This window comes from Salvelinus alpinus, chromosome 1 (genome assembly GCF_045679555.1).
Source record: "Salvelinus alpinus chromosome 1, SLU_Salpinus.1, whole genome shotgun sequence".
Lineage (NCBI taxonomy): Eukaryota > Metazoa > Chordata > Actinopteri > Salmoniformes > Salmonidae > Salvelinus > Salvelinus alpinus.
In genome coordinates this window covers 56337750-56359875 of record NC_092086.1, presented here as the reverse complement: position 1 = coordinate 56359875, position 22126 = coordinate 56337750, and the positions used below count along the sequence as shown (strand labels likewise).

At 44.2% G+C, this 22126-nt stretch overlaps 1 protein-coding gene across 4 annotated transcripts in view; it reads left to right on the top strand.

Annotated features, from left to right (window-relative positions):
* brd4 (bromodomain containing 4) overlaps positions 1-22126 on the top strand; it is a 68007-nt gene that overhangs the window by 32017 nt on the left and 13864 nt on the right. For all 4 annotated transcript variants that reach the window (XM_071410503.1, XM_071410514.1, XM_071410495.1 and 1 more), the window contains 13 exons: positions 9154-9583; positions 11528-11665; positions 12010-12145; positions 15140-15528; positions 16000-16401; positions 16619-16747; positions 17237-17515; positions 17842-18077; positions 18827-19206; positions 19544-19651; positions 19921-20123; positions 20654-20873; positions 21257-21711. In XM_071410503.1, the coding sequence (XP_071266604.1) occupies positions 9314-9583; positions 11528-11665; positions 12010-12145; positions 15140-15528; positions 16000-16401; positions 16619-16747; positions 17237-17515; positions 17842-18077; positions 18827-19206; positions 19544-19651; positions 19921-20123; positions 20654-20873; positions 21257-21711 (3345 nt within the window). In that variant the 5' untranslated portion in view covers positions 9154-9313. The remainder of the gene's footprint in view (positions 1-9153; positions 9584-11527; positions 11666-12009; positions 12146-15139; positions 15529-15999; positions 16402-16618; positions 16748-17236; positions 17516-17841; positions 18078-18826; positions 19207-19543; positions 19652-19920; positions 20124-20653; positions 20874-21256; positions 21712-22126) is intronic.

The following is a 22126-nucleotide window of genomic DNA, read 5'->3' as shown; positions in this document are numbered from 1 at the left end:
AACGGCACACCGTGGCTGTGCGCATTTTGTCTACAGCTTTGTGTAGCCGTTTGCGACGATACTAATGTAACGACAACCATCGTCTACTTTGGAAATGTTTGCAAAAACCTTGTCAATTTAAATGACATACCTGGCAGAATGATATGATTATTTGCATCAATCCAGTGGTCATTTGATTTGCAAACTCAATCACATGAGCGCTACAGAAACATTGCTAACCAAACAGTCTCTGGCTAGTGGTCGTCTGATGTGATTCAAGCATTGTTGTCGACCTTAAAAATGGAGAAACAGGGAAACACAAAATGTAATTTGGGGAAAAAACTACAGAATCAGACAAAAGATTAAACTTGAGCCCTACCAGTGCAGTGCTTGACTATTTTCCACTGTGCTTATGTAGCTCTGTCACTGAATGCAGCCAGCTATTTGGTCATCAGCAGCAGCTCTTTTTATTTATTTATTTTTATTATTTTTTTTATACACCTTTTATTTAACTAGGCAAGTCAGTTAAGAACACATTCTTATTTTCAATGACGGCCTAGGAACGGTGGGTTTAACTGCCTTGTTCAGGGGCAGAACGACAGATTTTTACCTTGTCAGCTCGGGGATTCGTTTTTGCAATCTTCCGGTTACTAGTCCAACGCTCTAACCACCTGCCTTACATTGCACTCCACGAGGAGCCTGCGTGTCAGGCTGACTACCTGTTACGCGAGGGCAGCAAGAAGTCAAGGTAAGTTGCTAGCTAGCATTAAACTTATCTTATAAAAAACAATCAATCTTAACATAATCACTAGTTAACAACACATGGTTGATGATATTACTAGTTTATCTAGCGTGTCCTGCGTTGCATATAATCGATGCGCCTACTTCGATAAACGGTGATGATTTAACGAGCGGAACCCCTCGACAACATTTCTCTGAAAAGGCAGCGCGGGAAATTCAAAAATATTTTTTTGAAATATGTAACTTTCACACATTAACAAGTCCAATACAGGCTTTACAGCGAAAGCACAACATATGATTATGTTAGTTCAGAGGCAAGTCAAAAAAACACACAGACATTTTTCCAGCCAAAGATAGGAGTCACAAAAAGCAGAAATATAGATAAAATGAATCACTAACCTCAGATGACACTCATAGGACATCATGTTACACAATACATGTATGTTTTGTTCGATAATGTGCATATTTATATCCAAAAATATGTTTACATTGCCGCGTTACGTGCAGTAATGTTTTGATTCCAAAACATCCAGTGTTTTTGCAGATAGCCACAGAAATCCCAGAAATACTCATAATAGACATTGATAAAATATACAAGTGTTATTCACAGAATTAAAGATAGACTTCTCCTTAATGCAACCGCTGTGTCAGATTTTTTTTTTTTACTACGGAAAAAGCATAATCTGAGTACGGCGCTCAGAGCCCAATCCAGCCAAAGAAATGTCCGCCATGTTGGAGTCAACAGAAGTTAGAAATAACATGATAAATATTCACTTACCTTTGATGATCTTCATCAGAATGCACTCCCAGGAATCCCAGTTCGACAATAAATGACTGATTTGTTCCATAAAGTCCATCATTTATGTCCAAATAGCCACTAGTTGTTAGCGTGGTCAGCCCAGTAATCCATCTTCATGAGCACTGCGTCCAGACAAAAACTCGAAAGTTCCGTTACAGGTCGTAGAAACATATCAAACGATGTATGGAATCAATCTTTAGGATGTTTTTAACATAAATCATCAATAATGTTCCAACCGAAGAATTACATTGTCTGCAGCAAAGCACTGGAACGAGAGCTAACTCTGTCGGGTGCGCGCGTCACGAGCCTGAGACACTCTGCCAGACCCATGACTCATTCAGCTCCCATTCCCCCCTCCTTTATAGCAGAAGCCTGAAACAAGTTTCTAAAGACGGTTGACATCTAGTGGAAGTCTTAGGAAGTGCAACTTAACCCCATAGACACTGTCTATTAATAAGCTTTGAAAAACTACAATCCTCAACTATTTCCCACTTCCTGGTTGGATTTTTCTCAGGTTTTCACCTGCCATATGAGTTCTGTTATACTCACAGACATCATTCAAACAGTTTTAGAAACTTCAGAGTTTTTTTATCCCGCTGAATTGCAGGGCGCAAAATATTACTACAAATATTTATAATCATGCAATCACAAGTGAAATATACCAAAACACAGCTTAGCTTGTTGTTAATCCACCTATCGTGTCAGATTTTGAAAATATGCGTTGCAGCGAAAGCAATCCAAGCTTTTGTGAGTGTATCAATCAATGCTAGAACAGCTAGCCCCAAATTAGCATGGTCACGAAAGTCAGAAAAGCAATAAAATTAATCGCTTACCTTTGATAATCTTCGGATGTTTGCACTCACGAGACTCCCAGTTATTCGATAAATATTACTTTTATAACAAAAAAACGCCTTTTGGGTTGCGCGTTATGTTCAGAAAACCAAAGCCTCGTTCCGTTCGACGAAAATTCCAAAAAGTATCTGTAATGTTCGTAGAAACATGTCAAATGTTTTTTATAATCAATCCTCAGGTTGTTTTTAACAAACATAATCGATAATATTTCGACCGTAACCTATTCAATAAAAGAGAGAAAGAAAATGGAGAGCTACCCCCCTCGTGCACAGGAACTAATCAAAGGACACCTGACTAGTTTTGAAAAATCTCGCTCATTTTTCAAAATAAAAGCCTGAAACTATGTCTAAAGCCTGGTCACAGCCTGAGGAAGCCATTGGAAAATGAATCTGGTTGATACCCCTTTAAATGGAAGAAAGACGGGCAAGAAAACACAGATAAATTAAAATTTTAAAAAATCACTTGGGTTGGATTTCCTCAGGTTTTTGCCTGCAGATTCAGTTTTGTTATACTCACAGACAATATTTTGACAGTTTTGGAAACTTTGGAGTGTTTTCTATCCCAATCTGTAAATTTATATGCATATTCTACGATCTGGACCTGAGAAATAGTCCGTTTACCTTGGGAACGTTATTTAAAAAATAAAAAATAAAAATCTGACCCCTAGCGTCAAGAAGTTAATATTGCCTGCTAACATGAATTTCTTATAATTACGTAAATTGTGTCACTTCTCTTGCGTTCCGTGCAAGCAGTCACGGTATATGCAGCAGTTTGGGCCGCCTGGCTCATTGCGAACTGTGTGAAGTCCATTTATTCCTATCAAAGGCCATAATTAATTTGCCAGAATTGTACATAATTATGACATAACATTGAAGGTTGTACAATGTAACAGCAATATTTAGACTTAGGGATGCCATCCGTTAGATAAAATACGGAACGGTTCTGTATTTCACTGAAAGAATAAACGTTTTGTTTTCGAAATGATAGTTTCCGGATTCAACCATTTTAATGACCAAAGGCTCGTATTTCTGTGTGTTATTATGTTACAATTAAGTCTATGATTTGATAGAGCAGTCTGACTGAGCGATGGTAGGCAGCAGCAGGCTCGTAAGCATTCATTCAAACAGCACTTTCGTGCGTTTCCCAGTAGCTATTGCGCTGTTTATGACTTCAAGCATATCAACTCCCGAGATTAGGCTGGTGTAACCGATGTGAAATGGCTAGCTAGTTAGCAGGGCGCGCGCTAATAGCGTTTCAAACGTCACTCGCTCTGAGACTTGGAGTAGTTGTTCCCCTTGCTCTGCATGGGTAACGCTGCTTCGAGGGTGGCTGTTGTCGATGTGTTCCTGGTTCGAGCCCAGGTAGGAGCAAGGAGAGGGACGGAAGCTATACTGTTACACTGGCAATACTAAAGTGCCTATAAGAGCATCCAATAGTCAAAGGTATATGAAATACAAATCGTATAGAGAGAAATAGTCCTATAATTCCTATAATAACTACAACCTGAAACTTCTTACCTGTGAATATTGAAGACTCATGTTAAAAGGAACCACCAGCTTTCATATGTTCTCATGTTCTGAGCAAGGAACTTAAAAGTTAGCTTTTTTACATGGCACATATTGCACTTTTACTTTCTTCTCCAACACTTTGTTTTTGCATTATTTAAACAAATTGAACATGTTTCATTATTTATGAGGCTAAATTGATTTTATTGATGTATTATATTAAGTTAAAATAAGTGTTCATTCAGTATTGTTCTAATTGTCATTATAAAAATTGGCTGATTAATCGGTATCGGCTTTTTTGGTCCTCCAATAATCGGTATCGGCGTTGAAAAAATCATAATCGGTCGACCTCTAGTCTGTACTCTGCTATAAGAAACGTTCAACTGTTTTGGCCGGTGCTTTGACCCGAGTGGGCAGGTAGCAGACAAGTTAAAATTCCTCTCTCCTGTTATCATCCCAGACAGAGGTCAGTCAGTGTATGGGTGTGTTTCCTCCAGGGAGGCCTAGGCAGCGATCATGTGCTTGCTTAACTGCTAACTCAGAAAGGTTGACTCATCCGGAATGTAGTTAGTTGAGCGAGATCCGTACACTGGTGTGTGTGTGTGACTGGCCAGAGTTTTAAATGAGAATCCCTCATGATCAATACTTTGTGGTTGGTCAGATTGCTACACATTGCTGTGTCTTTGTACTCTGTCTCCAACACACTGTCCTTGTGACGTAGTAGCCTGGGGGAGAGGAGGCGAGAGGCGGCATGGGAACACTGTGTTCCACCAGCAGCCAGATGATGCCAAACGTACCACACACACCCACACAAAACCTCCCACATCCTGAAACACTCCAGAGACTTCCAAGGAATGGGATAGTCTGTGTCTTACCAGGGACCCGCATAAACCATTACAGACACACACAGGCCCTGCCAAAACCCCAGCGATGGCTAACTTCTAACCCACCTCTGATCTCACACACACACACACACACACACACACACACACACACACACACACACACACACACACACACACACACACACACACACACACACAGAGGGTTGGGTCAATTTCAGTTCCATTCAGAAAGTAAACCAGATTTGGAACTGGCGTTTCAGTATAGTCCTTGAATTTACAGGTATTGAAATGTAATTAACCCTGACAGATATAGACAAAGCCTTTTTTTATGATGGGCCAGGGGGGAGAACTGGAGGGCTGTCCCCCTGTCTCCCCCCTTGGACTCAGAGATTATTGCATTTTTGTACACTTGATACTGCCATTTCCTCCAATCTAGAGCAAAAAAAAATCATTGTATATTAAAAAAAATAGCAAAAAAGAAACGTCCCTTTTTCAGGACCCTGTTTTTCAAAGATAATTTGTAAAAATCCAAATAACTTCACAGATCTTAATTGTAAAGGGTTTAAACACTGTTTCCCATGCTTGTTCAATGAACCATAAAAAATGAATGAATATGCACCTGTGGAATGGTCGTTAAGACACTAACAGCTTACAGACGGTAGACAATTAAGGTCACAGTTATGAAAACTTAGGACACTAAAGAGGCCTTTCTACTGACTCTGAAAAATACCAAAAGAAAGATGCCCAGGGTCCCTGCTCATCTGCGTGAACGTGCCTTAGACATGCTGCAAGGAGGCATGAGGACTGCACATGGGCCAGGGCAATAAATTGCAATGTTTGTACTGTGAGATGCCTAAGACAGCGTTACAGGGAGGAAGGGCGGACAGCTGATTGTCCTCGACGGTGGCAGATCACGTGTAAAAACACCTGCACAGGATCAGTACAGCCGAACATCACACCTGCGGGACAGGTACAGGATGGCAACAATTGCCCAAGTTACACCAGGAACGCACATTCCCTCCATCAGTGCTCAGACTGTCCACAATAGGCTGAGAGAGGCTGGACTGAGTGCTTGTAGGCCTGTTGTAAGGCAGGTCCTCACCAGACATCACCGGCAACAACGTCGCCTATGGGCACAAACCCACAGTCGCTGGACCAGACAGAACTGGCAAAAAGTGCTCTTCACTGACGAGTTGCGGTTTTGTCTCACCAGGGTTGATGGCCGGATTCGCGTTTATCGTTGAAGGAATGAGCGTTACACCGAGGCCTGTACTCTGGAGCGGGATCGATTTGGAGGTGGAGGATCCTTCATGGTCTTGGGCGGTGTGTCACAGTATCATCGGACTGAGCTTTCTGTCATTGCAGGCAATCTCAACGCTGTGCGTTACAGGGAAGACATCCTCCCTCATGTAGTACCCTTCCTGCAGGCTCATCCTGACATGACCCTCCAGCATGACAATGCCACCAGCCATACTGCTCATTCTGTGCGTGATTTCCTGCGAGACAGGAATGTCAGTGTTCTGTTATGGCCAGCGAAGAGCCTGGATCTCAATCCCATTGAGCACGTCTGGGACCTGTTGGATCGGCAGGTGAGGGCTAGGGCCATTCCCCCCAGAAATGTCTGGGAACTTACAGGTGCCTTGGTGGAAGAGTGGGGTAACATCTCACAGCAAGAACTGGCAAATCTGGTGCAGTCCATGAAGAGGAGATGCACTGCAGTACTTAATGCAGCTGGTGGCCACACCAGATACTGACTGTTACCTTTGACCCCCCCTTTGTTCAGGGACACATTATTCCATTTATGTTAGTCACATGTCTGTGGAACTTGTTCAGTTTATGTCTCAGTTGTTGAATCTTGTTATGGTCATACAAATATTTACACATGTTAAGTTTGCTGAAAATAAACGCAGTTGACAGTGAGAGGACGTTTCTTTTTTTGCTGAGTTTAGCTTTCTGTGAGTATATAATTTATTTCTCACCTCAATATTAAGAGTTCATGGCACCACTTTACAACCGCAGTAGGGTGTAGTAGCTTATGGTTTTGAAGTGCCCGCGGAGCGCGCCATTGGCAGTGAATAAGCCTACCAAGTAGCCTAGGCCTAGCGCTGGGACGTTTTTGGAGGACATTAGCCTACATTTACTGATAGATCAATCAATTAGCCTACATGGCTATATAGCAACGCTATCATATTTAGAGTTGGCAATCTAGCTAAGTGTTTTGAGTTCCCACTTGCTCAGGTTGTGAATAATATAGCCTAGGTCAATATGCACAAAGATTCAGTAAGTTCTCTGAAGAGGCAACACTGTATCTGATAATTCTGGATCCTAGTTTGACAGGTTGCACATCAAAATATAAATTATGCATTTCCTGGATATGTTAGATGAAATAGATTACTTTTTGAATTATAGGCTACGGCCTCAGTTGTCTAACTTTGCTCTAACTGTTGAGTTCCCATGGAAAACCAGGTTTTTGTTTTATCGGTGTAGTCTTGATGTGGGTAAAAGTCACACGCTGAGTAGAATGGGGAAATCCAAAAACATATAGGAAACCACAGTACTCCACCCGCAAACTGCACATACTGAAGCGTTGGTGGGCCGGTGTGTGGTTGTGTGTGTGTGTGTGTGTGTGTGTGTGGTTCTTGGTAGGGGGGTTGTATGTGTAGTAGTGTGACCTTTGGTTGCCTCTGCTGGAGAACGCTGCTCTCCCTGCACTCCCCTGTCTGTGTCCGTCCCTCATTATAACCTGACGGGTAATGTTGTGTGGGAGTGCTGATCTAGGATAAGGTCCCCCTGTCCATGTAGGCCTAATCTTATTTATTGTAATCTTAAAGGAAAAACTGATCCTAAATCAGCACTCCTACTCCGCCTTCATGTGGCGCTGCCGTCGAGCCCTGTCTGCCTTTAATGGGCCTTTAGTAGGGATGTCCATCTTTCCCTTTCAAGATGATTCGATATGTTTCTAGATGCATGGGATACGATACAGGAACAATACGTCTTAGTTTGAAATTATTTTGTGCGACGTGGTTTGATGTGATATGTTTCGATGGACTGACATTTGTTGCATAAACACATACACTTTCCATTCTAAAGTCAAATCTGCTGCTGATGGAGCTCATGAGCTGGGCCTCTGAGCAGACTGACACGTGTGTGTGTGTGTGTGTGTGTGTGTGTGTGTGTGTGTGTGTGTGTGTGTGTGTGTGTGTGTGTGTGTGTGTGTGTGTGTGTGTGTGTGTGTGTGTGTGTGTGTGTGTGTGTGTGTGTGTGTGAAATAACTATGTAAGCAGCTGAGCCATAAAGGAGACTAGGTATCTACCACCACAATATCGGACGGGGGTGGGGGGGCAATGTATCCTATGTTTGCGTATTGGTGAATCGTTACATCCCTAGCCTTTAGGAGTTTAGCAGCTGTAGCGGTGTCATGCAGTCTGACTCTATCCAACCTCTGAAACATGAGTCACCCCACAGCGTGAATATATTAAGATGTGGGATACAAAGAAAGTCAGTTATTAGCTAATGTAAAATGTCACCACGCTTCCTTTTTTAATTGATTTTATATTTCTGAAGCCGGGGCACAGGTCAGAGGATGTTGAAATGAAAGGTTCATAAACCTTCCTCGATGTGTTTTACAGCTTTGGGTTTATGGGTGATGAAGTAAAATGACGATAAGATGAAGAACAGACTCGGGTGGTGATAATTATGATACGATGCTGATGATTTAAGAAGTGTTGTGATATGTCTTGCAAAGGTTGCAAAGGGCAGGGTATATTAGTAGTTTACCAGTAATCTACCAGAATTTTGTTAACTTTCAAGGAATATATTTTATCATATGACATCTAGTGGCCTTTTTGGGAACTTCAGATTATCACAGGCGTCTGTAATTATCTCTGGCCCCCTATATGGCTTTATCGCATGTCTTTAAGAAACAACAACAAATATAATAATTTTTATTATATATTTTTTAGACAGCTGTAAATTATTAGCCTAAATATAAACCATCAACTTATTGAATACCATTGAGGGTTTCAGCATTATTTGTTACATTTATTTTATTATGTCTGTCTTTGTACATGTCTTAGGGCCAAACCGATGGCAGTTGTGAACAAAAAAATTGTTGGAAGAGTTGCAGAGTTAATTGAAAATGCCATTGTTGATTTATATACTTTTATCATTATTAGGCTATTTTCTCTTGAACCATACGGTCTATCCACTAGAAGCTCATGGACAATATTGACACAGATAGAAAAATGTATACAATATATGAACAAGTTATTCAAGTATAAATGACCAAAGTTTCCATAGATTGCCATAGATTACATGTTACTTACCAAAATTACTGAAGATTCCAGTAACTGGTAAATTAGCGGGAGCTTTGCAACCCTATATGTCTGACAAAGATGCTAATGACTGTGTCGGTCCCCCCCTCTTTTCCTAGAGAGGCTAGTGAGGAGTGCAATGGAATCAGCGGTGCTCTCTCAGTGGAGTCGTCCGCGCCGCCGTCGAGACTGAACAACTGGTGTCCCGCGGCCACCGCCGCCCCAACCCTTACCCCTGCTCCGGCCCCTGTGCCCGCGCCCCCAGTCACCTCCGCAAGAATGGGGGACGGCCTGGATGCAACCACAGTGCAGATGTCTTCGTCAGGCAGCAGTAGCAGCAGCCAGGGGGGGCAGCCCCAGCCCTCCACCTACGTACCCACCGTGCCAGAGTTTAACCCACCGCCCCCAGAGTACATCAACCCGTTGCAGCCCAAGCGGCAGACCAACCAGCTGCAGTACCTGCTCAAGGCGGTGCTGAAGACCCTGTGGAAGCACCACTTCTCCTGGCCCTTCCAGGCACCTGTCGATGCCGTCAAACTCAACCTGCCGGTGAGTAGTGTGTTTGTCTGGTTGGCTTTCTGGCTGGCTGGTGTCACGCTATGTGGACTAGAAAAGGAGAAACAAACGACCTGAAAATAGTCTTTGGAAGTTTCATTAATTTAAAAGTTTAATTCACTAAATAGTCTTTTAGAGCAGGTTTGGGTTGTAGTGTACCTACAGGATGGTAATTCTCCAGCAACAGGGTTGGAGAACCCTGCTTTAGACTTCTATCCTGACTACCCATCCACATCGCTCTGACCAAACGCCACACTCAGTGTTTCTTCTCTACCATGAGTCCGGGTTTGCTTTTCTCCCTGGCATGTTATAAAATGGGAACACGTTCTGGCCGTTTTGGTCCCAGATATAGAAGGGTTGGGCCAGAGCCGTGATAGTGAAACAAGGAATAAATGCACAATGAATAACGCGAAACGTTGAGTCAAAATAACATGGCTATATACAGGGAGTACCAGTACTGAGTCGGTATACAATGTAATTAACGTAGCTATGTGCATATGCACTCAGTGACCAGTTTATTAGGGATACCATCTAGTACCGGTTCATATTCTCTTTTACCTCCGGAACATCCTGAATTCTTTGGGGCGTGGACTCGTTGCTCAATTGGTATCAAGTGACCGAACATCTGTCAGGAAAACATGCCCTACACCGTTACACCACCGGCACCAGCCTGTACCGTTGACACCAGGCAGGGTGGGGCCGTGGACTCATGCTGCTTACACCAAATTCTGACTCTGCCATCAGCATGACGCAACAGGAATCGGTATTTGTCGGACCAGGCAATGTTTTTCCACTTAGGTAGTCCAGTGTTGGTGATTGCGTACCCACTGGAGCCGCTTCTTCCTGTTTTTAACTGATTGGAGCGGAACACGGTGTGGTGGTCGTCTGCAATAGCCTATCCGTGACAACGATCGATGAGTTGTGCGTTCTGAGATGCCGTTCTGCACACCACCGTTGTACTGCACTATTATTTGCCTGTTTCTGGCCCGCCTGTTAGCTTGCACCATTCTTGCCATTCTCCTTTGACCTCTCTCGTCAACGAGCTGCTTTCACCCACAGGACTGCCGCTGACTGGATGTTTTTTGTTTGTCGCACCATTCTCTGTAAACCCTAGACACTGTTGTGCTTGAAAAGCCCAGGAGACAGGACGTTTCTGAGGTACTAGAACCGGCTCGCCTGGCACCGACGATCATGCCACGCTCTTAGTTGCTTAGGTCACTCGTTTTGCCCATTCTAACGTTCAATCAAACAGTAACTGGATACCTGTCTGCCTGCTTTATATAGCGATCCACGGACACATCACCTACCATCTGCAGGAGCAAACCATTTCCATGAATGGGGTGGTATACCTAATAAACTGGCCAGAGTGTAGGTAGGTGTGACTATGCAACAGGATAGATACACAGTAGCAGAAGTGTGTGTGTGTGTGTGTGTGTGTGTGTGTGTGTGTGTGTGTGTGTGTGTGTGTGTGTGTGTGTGTGTGTGTGTGTGTGTGTGTGTGTGTGTGTGTGTGTGTGTGTGTGTGTGTGTGTGAGTAGAGTCCAGTGTTGGTGCAAAAAAGGGTAAATGCAGGTATTCTGGGTAGCCATTTGATTAGCTATTTAGCAGTCTTGTTTAGTTGTCTTATGGCTTGGGGGTAGAAGCTGTTCAGGGACCTGTTGGTTCCTGACTTTGTGCACTGGTTCCTCTTGCCGTGCGGTAGCAGAGAGAACAGTCTATACTATTTCCAGTGAGTGCTGGTTTTCCCTTTTCTAGGTCACACCCTTACAACTGTGCACCCCAAAGAGCTTTTGTTTTGTAAGGAGTATTGAGTTTATTATTGATTCTAGTAGTGTTTCTGTGTGTGGCCATGCCACCCAAGCACCCAACATGCACACTTGGCAGATTCCTCTGTCTGTGACTGTCCTGTTTTAATTGAATTATACTTAAACATTTCAGGACTACTACAAGATTATTAAAGTTCCTATGGATATGGGAACAATCAAGAAGCGACTTGAGAACAGCTACTACTGGAACGCCCAAGAATGTATTCAAGACTTCAACACCATGTTCACCAACTGCTACATTTACAACAAGGTAACGATGCAGTAATGCACCGTAGCTGCTGTCAACCACCACCATAGAAATATAATCTATAGAAAGGGCTTGGAACCGCTAACTCTGACAATTTGAACGAGGTTGTTCATTTCATGACCACCACACCACATATAGTTAGTGTCAGAGACATATATTTAGAGTTTAGCTTACTTTTAGAATGGACGCTGTTTTAGAATGGATGCTTTTTCCTAGGTAGTGCTAGATAAATGTATGTCTGGGTCCTAGGTAGTGCTAGGTCTGTGCACGTCTAGGTCCTAGGTATGTCTAGGCTTTGGTTTCTGGTACTGTATTAACATGGAGTGTCTGTCTGCTCATGCCTGCAGCCTGGAGATGACATAGTGTTAATGGCTGAGCAGCTGGAGAAGATGTTTCTCCAGAAGATTACTGAGATGCCCCAGGACGAGACGGAGATTGCTGTCATGACCGGCAAGGGACGAGGCCGGGGCCGACGGGAAGGAGGTAGGGTACAGCACACACACACAGGCACACACTGAAACAAGTACACACCCCTGGCCTGGGGTTTCCAATACCCGTTTCACACTACTGAACTGTCCTGTGCTGGCCAGGTTACACGTCCACCATAGTTGCTGGAAGTTGTCTTTTGTCATCTATTTATTTTTTTTATGTTGTGTTTCAAGTGAGCAACCTCTAATTTTCAAACTAAATAAAAGGAAGAATTATCGCTGTGAATCATCATAATGTTTGTGTCAATTAATCCCATAAGGGATGGGTTGCCAACTGGCACCAAAATACATTTAAGTTAATTCAATTTAGGGTTGGGCGGTATCCACATTTTTGTACTGTCATACCGTTTTTGTACCATACCGGGTACAGGGTATTACCGTAAGTGCACACAAGGGGTGCAATTTTAAAATAAATCATATTTCATTATTTATACGCACAAAACTATTTAGGCAACCAGGATCTTTAGGGCCCTATAAAATCCATTAAATGTTTTTGCCTCATTCCGTTTTATTTGTTCCCAAATTATGTTTTCTCATTTTAGTTCTGTCCCCCCCCCCCCCACATCAATGCTTAAAGGGAAATGTCTTATTTTTTTCCTTTCATTCATTATCCCCAGCACCACCCCAATATCAACAACACGTTTCTATGTTTTGTAGTAAAAAAAGATACAGGGAGGTAAGTGTTTCCAATGACATTAGGAGACAATTAGTATGCAATGCCTACTCATAATTGGTTGAAATCACATGATGCACAACGATGTGATTGTAAACACTTAGAGGTCGACCGATTAGTATTTTTCAACGCCGATACCGATTACTGGAGGACCAAAAAAAGCCGATGCTGATTTAAAAAAAGATATATATATTTGTAATAATGACAATTACAACAGTACTGAATGAACAATCAACACTTTTATTTTAACTTCATATAATACATAAATAAAATCTATTTAGTCTCAAACAAATAATGTAACATGCTCAATTTGGTTTAAATAATGCAAAAACAGTGTTGGAGAAGAAAGTAAAAGTGCAATATGTGCCATGTAAGAAAGCTAACGTTTAAGTTCCTTGCTCAGAACATGAGAACATATGAAAGCTGGTAGTTCAATATTCCCAGTTAAGAAGTTTTAGGTTGTAGTTATTATAGGAATTATGACGCGTCGACTATTTCTCTCTCTACCATTTGAATTTCATATACCTTTGACTATTGGATGTTCTAATAGGCACTTTAGTATTGCCAGCCTAATCTCTGGAGTAGATGGGCTTGAAGTCATAAACAGTGCTGTGAATCAAGCATTGCTAAGAGCTGCTGGCAAACTCAGTTAAGTTTGAATGAATGCTTACGAGCAGGCTGCCGCCTACCACCGCTCAGTCAGAGTGATCTATCAAATCATAGACTTAATTATAATATAATAAACACACAGAAATACGAGTCTTAGGTCATTAATATGGTCAAATCCGGAAACTATCATTTCGAAAACAAAATGTTTATTCTTTCAGTGAAATACGGAACCGTTCTGTATTTTATCGAACGGGCGGCAACCCTGAGTCTAAATATTGCTGTTACATTGCACAACCTTCAATGTTATGTCATTGTTATGTAAAAGTCTGGCAAATTAGTTCTCAACGAGCCAGGCGGCCCAAACTGTTGCATATACCCTGACTCTGCGTGCAATGAATGCAAGAGAAGTGACACAATTTGTCTAGTTAATATTGCCTGTAAACATGAATTTCTTTTAACTAAATATGCAGGTTTAAAAAATATATACTTCTGTGTATTGATTTTAAGAAAGGCATTGATGTTTATGGTTAGGTACATTGGTGCAACGATTGTGCTTTTTTCACAAATGCGCTTTTGCTAAATCATCACCCATTTGGCTAAGTAGGCTGTGATTCGATTATAAATTAACAGGCACCACATTGATTATATGCAACGCAGGACAAGCTAGTTAACCTAGTAATATTGTCAACCATGTTTAGTTAACTAGTGATTATGTGAAGAATAATTTGTTTTTAATAAGATAAGTTTAATGCTAGCTAGCAACTTACCTTGGCTCCTTGCTGCACTCACGTAACAACAGGTGGTCAGCCTGCCACGCAGTGTCCTCGCGGAGTGCAATGTAATTGGCCATAATCGGTGTCCAAAAATGCAGATTACCGATTTGTTATGAAAACTTTTTTAAAATCGGCCCTAATTAATCGGCCATGCCATGCCGATTAATCGGTCGACCTCTAATAGAAATGCACACTTTTCACATGTTGATGTTGCGGTGGTGCTGGAGAGTTGTATTTTACATTTTTTAACCACATCAGGAGACCACTTAAGGTCTGGGCAATATTTGAGAAAGTAAATTGTTTGGGTGTAGTACCCCTTTTAATTCCAGTGCACACCAGCAAGAGGCTGTTTTTAGCTGTGTTGGTATGATTTGCAAAACAAATATCCACTGGATTGATGCAAATAATCATGATATCATTCTGCCAGGTAGGCAGAGGCTACTTTGTAGTTAATGCTTAATTGAGAAGGTTTTTTGGGAAAGCCTTTCCATCTACCAGAAGACCTTTCATTAGCAGAATGCTAACAGCTGCACAAAGTGGTTGACGCGCGCTCTGTACATACACAGACAGGGAATTCTCCTTGCCTCTTCAGAAAGTTGCAGGAAATGCGAATCAATTATGCATTCTGTTCATGTCTTATGGTAGACTTGGGCTAATTGCTACATTTTCAATACATTTAGTTGATTCCCTACTAAGTTCAATGTAGATTTTATAGGGACCTAGATCTCTATCCAGGAGGGGGTTGAATGTCTCTGCTGTAACCAAGAAGCTTGATCTTGACATTTAGCCACTTAATTGCAAGTTAAAAAACCAAATGCATAGCTCGAGCCCTGAGCTGGATATCATTTAATTGACATCTTAGAATTATTGTACTTATTCAATTTCATTCATTCATCCATGCATTGTTCTGTCTCTGTGTGTCTCACCCTCCCAGGTCTGAACTTGAAGCCAGGCCCGACTATGGATTCTCCTTCCACCACCCCCCAGACGCGGGGCTTCTCCAGCCACTCCCCAGGCCCCCAGACCAGAGGACCACCAGTGCAGCAACAGACCCAGGACCAGGGGCCTCCATCTCTACCTCCTCAGCCCCTCATGCAGGCCCTGCCCTCCCGCGTGCCCCCAACGCTACCTGTCCACACCCATGCCCACGCGCCACAGCTCGGGGCCCCCTACTCACTGGGCCTGTCGGACCTGCCCCTCCAGGCCCCTCCTAAGCTCCCTATCATGACCTCCGTGCCTCCTCCCCCCACCCAGACCACCCTGCCCCCCACGTCCATTCAGAGCACCGCCCCCATACTGCAGAACCCCGTGCCCATGGCCAAAGTGAGTAGGATGTAGGGTTTGGCATGCATGGGGAGGGTGCTGGGTATATTGCTTACAGAACTGGGTCATGTTCATTTATAGCGCAAAATGGAAAATGAGAATGAGAGTTTCGAGGTGGTCCCTCCCTGTTTCAATCTGTTTTCTTCCATTTGATGCATAAGGAATGACCCTTGATTCAAATAGTATTTGTGTTCCTTCAAATACTTTGAGCATTTAATTGAACCTCTCTGGAGTGCCAAATGGGCAGGGTTTGCACTTTTAGGGCTACTCCATTGGTTCCATTGCACCAGGGAAGCTCAATCAATCGCAGTTCAGAATGCTTTTGACAAAATTAAACTGTGTATTACCTTAAGCATATGATCTAAAACGATCACATTCTCCTCTCATACTCTGCCTCTTCTCCGTCCCCTTTCTGTCCCTCTCCCTGTGCCCCTCATTTCTCTATCCCCCTCTTCCCTTCCCCCATTCCAGCAGAGAAAGAGCCAGAAAAGGAAAGCCGACACGACCACCCCCACGGCCAACGACCAGCTGAGCGAGTCTTCTCCGGCCGAGTCCAAGTCGGGCAAGACGCTGCCGCGGCGAGAAAGCGCCAGGCCCGCCAAGCTTCTCAAGAAGGAGGCTCCGGACTCCCAGCACCACCTGGGCCTCGGGATAGGTCTCGGTCTAGGGGGAACCGTAGGACCAGGGGTAGGGGCTCATAGCCCCAAGCAGCAGGAGCAGCTACGGTACTGCTCCAGCTTGGTCCGAGACATGTTACATAAGAAGCACGTGGCCTACGCCTGGCCCTTCTACAAGCCAGTCGACGTGGACATGCTGGGGCTGCACGACTACCACGACATCATCAAACACCCCATGGACCTTGCCACCGTCAAGGTGGGTTTGAATGGAACACTATCATGGCTGCGTCCCAAATTGCACCCTTTCCCCTGTATATATAGTACACTACTTTCGACCAGAGCCCTATGTTGGGTTAGGGTTGGAAAGAAAGCCTGAAGGAGTGTAGCTCTCTAAGGGATTCCCTAGTCCTCTCTAAAAGGATTCCAACATTGCGACGTGGTTTTGTGGTTGACATGTGGTGATGTGTTTGTAGGTGAAGCTGGACAACCGGCAGTACAGAGACGCCCAGGAGTTTGCCGCCGACGTGCGGTTAATGTTCTCCAACTGCTACAAGTACAACCCACCCGACCACGAGGTGGTGGCTATGGCACGCAAACTACAGGTGATAACACTTCTGACACGGTTAATAGTAACTCCCTCAGAATTCCATTTCGTTACTTAAATGTTCCAGAAGGATCTTAAGTCTGGCAACATAAAGGTATATTGTAAATATTTAAATGGTCGCATTCACGCGTGACAGATACACATGCAAGGTGTGTATATATATATATATATACAAGATAGATGTCACAAAAATCGATTTCATAACAAATGCCCACATGAGCTTACGCCTTTTCATGTACCTGTTTGCTAAACTATTTGCCGTGTTAATGTTTTACTGGTGCAGTAGATGTTTATTAAATCAGGGTTGTTCAGTAAGGAGAATACGTTTTGAAACCGAGTGAAATTCATAGGTACTACCAGTTCCTGAACACCGATGTTTGCTTATCCATTGCAACTAGTTTTGCTGCGGTGCGGCCTATTGAACACCACCCAGTTCTGTTCTCTATCTAGACTCTGATACTGAGTATGTCCTCTCTCTCTCCAACAGGACGTGTTTGAGATGCGCTTTGCCAAGATGCCAGACGAGCCCGAGGAGACGCTGGCTTCGGCTCCTGCCCCCGCGTTGCTCCAGTCCTCTGCCCCCATCATCAAGTCCCAGCCGCCTCCCATCCTAAACCCCGCCTCCTCCATCCTAGGTCCCGCCTCCTCTGTCAAACGCCCCGCTTCCTCCTCGGACAGCTCCAGTGATTCGTCATCGGAGTCGGAATCGTCCACGAACGACTTGGAGGAGGAGAGAGCCCAGAGACTGGCCGAGCTACAGGAACAGGTGAGGAAAGACCGAAATGACGTCATTGAATGCAAATAGGATTGGATTGAGGGATTCCAGCTTCTCTGACATCTCTATTCATCATACATTATTGTAATGAACCATAACCCCCTCATAACTATCATCTTCCTCATTTTTCTTTGTTGGCACTAATAACATTTGTGATACATTTGATGGATAAATAAAGTTGTTTAAAATGTAATTGAATCCCTGAGGGTGGATGAGGGGTGCTGTGTCATTTCTGACCCCCTGGGATATTTGGTAACTTCCAGTCAATGCCTATCCATTGTTTTTTGACCGTTGGGGTTCCTGTCTGTCTGTTTCAGCTCAAAGCTGTCCATGAGCAGCTGGCGGCCCTCTCGCAGCCACAGGCCAGCAAACCAAAGAGGAAAGAGAAGGAGAAGAAGAAAGACAAGCACAAAAGGAAAGGAGCGGTGGAGGAGATCCCGGAGCCGGCCATTCAGTTCCCCAAGAAGACCAAGAACAACAACAACAACAGCAGCAGCAGCAGCAGCAACAACAACAACAAGGAGCTCCTGCCGAAGAAGACCAAGAAACCCAGGTAGGAACGATACTAGCCTTTTCACACTACTGAGCCAAGCTGAGAAGAGGGGTATGCTACAAAGCAGGACCAAGGAGTAAGCCGGCTAACTTGCCTGAATATTTTGATATTATAATTTTTTTTTTAAGAGGAGCTTGAAATGGGCATGGTTGAATTGATAAAACAAATTAAATCAAATTTACCCGAAAACCAAGAGTTATTTCCTGGTTGCTTATTAAACTTAGCTGGCTAACTCATTGATCCTGGTTTGTTGTATACCCCTCTGTACTGCACTGGCCTGGTTCTCCATCAGTCTATACACGGTACAATACACAGCTACGGGAATTTCTGTCTTAGGTGTGGCATTAGTACAGAAGTCAGGACCTGTGACATTTACAAGGGGACACAGAATTTGCTGAGCGCATGGATTGTATTGACACGTTATAAACGTTGCTGACCTCAAAGCGCTTGATTGCATTTGTCAAATTACTTCATGAACCTGTTTTGTTGTTTTTATAAGCTTCTGTCTCATTTCCACGGCAAGTGTGGTAACATGATTTGTTTTCTCCCTCTGCCTTGGGCTCTTTCTGCATTTCACGGAGATGTTATGTTACTGTGGCTACATTACAATGTCCCATATACTGGCATACTACTTAGAATTCACTACTTCTTTCAAAGTAGTATGCTTGTTTGGACATTGGAATAGAAAGGTTATTCTCTTCCAGTTGAAATAGTACTGATGGTTTATATATTCTGCTCTGATCTTGCAGTAAGAAGGAGGGAGGTGCGGTGAAGAACAACCGCTCTGCAGCCATGGGCCATCAGGCAGCGCTGCAGCCCCCAGCTCTGCAGCCCGTGTCTGGCTTGGGGGAGGGCCTGGAGGAGGACCCGGCTGCAGCCGGAGCCCCCGGGGAGAAGGGTAAGCCCATGTCGTACGAGGAGAAGAGGCAGCTGAGTCTGGACATCAACAAGCTGCCCGGCGACAAGCTGGGTCGTGTGGTCCACATCATCCAGTCCAGAGAGCCCTCGCTGAAGAACTCCAACCCCGACGAGATCGAGATCGACTTTGAGACACTCAAGCCGTCCACGCTGAGAGAGCTGGAGAGATACGTGTCGTCGTGCCTCCGCAAGAACAAGAAGAAGGTTCCTGGTGAGTCTCAACATGCGTGTCTTTGCCTCCCCCTGTGGCCAAACAGAAACTCCCGACCCCCTACAAATCACTTGTAATTGAATAATGTTGCATCATTAATTCAAATTAATCCCAAAATTACAGTTACAAAACATGAATAACAAGGTATTGTTAAGATAACTTTTCCACAGCTTTCCTCTAGCTCATAGGTCACACTTAAAAAAAAAATATATATATTGTTTTACCAAGTGGTTTCCTTTAACTTTGAGCAATGCAGTGTGTTATATTGACCTAACATGTTAGTGGAAGATAGTTTGTCTTGAGAAGATGTCGAGTCACATGCTTCCCTCTCCTATAGTGGCAGAGAAGACCATGGAGGCCATGACGGCCGCCAAGACCAAGGCCAGCTCCTCCTCTGACTCGGACAGCAGCGACTCCAGCTCCTCAGACAGTGATGAGGAGAAGGGTAGGGACACGCTGCAAGCCCTTCTCATTTCACTCCTCAAATGTTTTTTTTAAGCCTTTATTATCTTCTTTGGTTTGAAGCGTAGCATTGAGGTATTTCACACGTGCCTCGTTATTTACCTCATGCGTATACCATGGTCAATACTTTAATATTTGACTAGCTCACATTGTGGCTGTGTTTAAACAACAGATTTGTTTTCACGCATTCAGAATTGATAGACGAAAGCTTCGTTCAGTAGTCAGGACCTCCTCTCGCCCTTCTCTTGTCAGGAGTGGCTCCTAAACAGAAACAGAAGAAAGGCCACGGGACCAACGAAGGGAAGAAGCCCCATCTCCACCATGCCATGTCTGGTGCTGGTCCGGTCCACCAGGGCCACCCTCACGCCCAGGCTCCTGTCCTGCAGCCCAGCATTCACCTGAAGCAACAGCAACATAACCCCTCCCCCGCCACCTACATGGCCCCTCCTCCCCCGGTAAGATTTGATTGATTGATTGATTTATTAGATAACTAAAAGTAGTAGGCTGCTCCTGCCGGAGACGACAACATATTTAACGTTTTGGTCATTCAGATAACCACATCACAGTCCTAAGTACATTTTCCCTCAGCAAAGTCAGTGCTAGTAGGAAAAGACAAGTGCAGGATTTATTTAAGGTACTTAACATTACATACATGATCAATTATCCAGGATAGAAACACAGCTCGAATGCTTATTTCATATGTGGTCCTGAAGATATGACATGATAGCATTTGGTTGTCTGTTTTTGTAAAAGCTCATTACAGGATTTAAAAACAACGGCAAGACGATATTTATAACATATATTTTAGGGCATTTCACTACATCCGCAATAACATCTGCTAAATATGTGTATGCGATCAATACGATTTGATAGGGATGGTGACTGTACAGCGGGGACTACACAGCTGATTAAAAAAGCATTTGGCATCACTGAAAAGTGCAGCAGTGAAATTCAGTGTATGATTGCGCTTGTGTGTAATGTCTAGGTAACGGTCACGGCGTTGGAGTCCTCCCAGCTGCTGGAGAACACGTTTGATTCGCTGCCCCATTTCGGCCAGCAGCCCCTCATGCACCTGTCCCAGCACCACCACTCCTCGTCGCCTGCCGTGCCCCCCCACCTCAACGCTCATTCCGCACCAGGGCCCGTGTCCCCGGAGACGCACCCATTTCTGAACCAGCACCCCATCCTCCCCAACCCTAACCCAGGTAAGTCCCGGCCTCTTCGAGCCACACCTGCCAGATAGTCTTTTTGTATTTTTTTCTAATATTTGAGCTGTGGTTGATTGAGCTTACCTGGTGTAATGGGGCCAATGGAATAGTCCAGAATGTGCTAACGCCACCCATCTGGTGCACTGGGCGGGATCGATCCAACGCAAACAAAGTATTTGAAAGAAAATACTTTCTGAACCCAGTTCTGCAATAAATCGGTTCCTTGTTACCCGAAGGCTTCCTAAAAAAATTATTCTAAGCATTTATTGACCTAGGATTAGATTAACTAGGCAGTCGTTTGACTTTTTTCATTGTGAAGTTTACACCCTGACTCCTAACCACATTTTATCATTGTTTACCTTCCTCCTCTTCACCTGTAGCTTTGCACAACGCCTTGCCCCAGCAGCCGTCTCGACCCAGCCATAGGGCAGCAGCTCTACCTCCTAAACCCCCCCAGCAGCAGCAACCACCGCCCCAGCCATCCCTACAACAACAACAACAACAGCTTCAGCCACAAGCCCCTCCACCCCAGCACCACCTCCCACCCCACATCCTCCACCCCACCCCCCCTCAGTCCCTGCAGCAGCGGCCCTTGTCCCCTCCCACCCTCACCCCTCAGGGCCTGCTGTCCTCCCAGCCCCCCCAGATGCTCCTGGAGGACGATGAGGAGGTAATTCCACCCTTACCCCAGATGCATCTCTACCTGCAGCAGGGACAGAGCCAGGGACAGAGCCAGGGAAGACCTGGCCAGCAACCACACAATCCCCAGCAGATCATGCAGTCTCTCCAGGTTCGCCAACAACAGAACCAGGCTCCCCTCCTGCAGTCTGTACAGGTCTGTATTGTGTATATGTTGATGTGTGTAATATGTTTCTTTTAGGGCTTAATATTGGTCGACCGAGAGTCGACATGTTCAATCCATTGGTTGAAACGTTTAAACCTATTTTTCCATATATAGGCAGACACAACCTATGTGTTTGAATAAAACCAACTAGATATGCACTGAGCTTGTCTGATGCTTTAAGCACACTGTTTGATTAAATAATTAAGACACAAATGACTCAAAGAGGCTGATGGTCACACTGTGTTAAAAAGACAGTGAGTGCCTGTGTGACTGGCGCACATTGTCTCGCTCTCCTCCCTACTGCAGCGAAAGACAGCCCAGCAAGTGTTTATTGCGCTGTCCGTGCTGAAGCTGCAACATCATTACAGCCATTTAGTTTCTTAACTTGTTTTTGACTGAGAAGTTC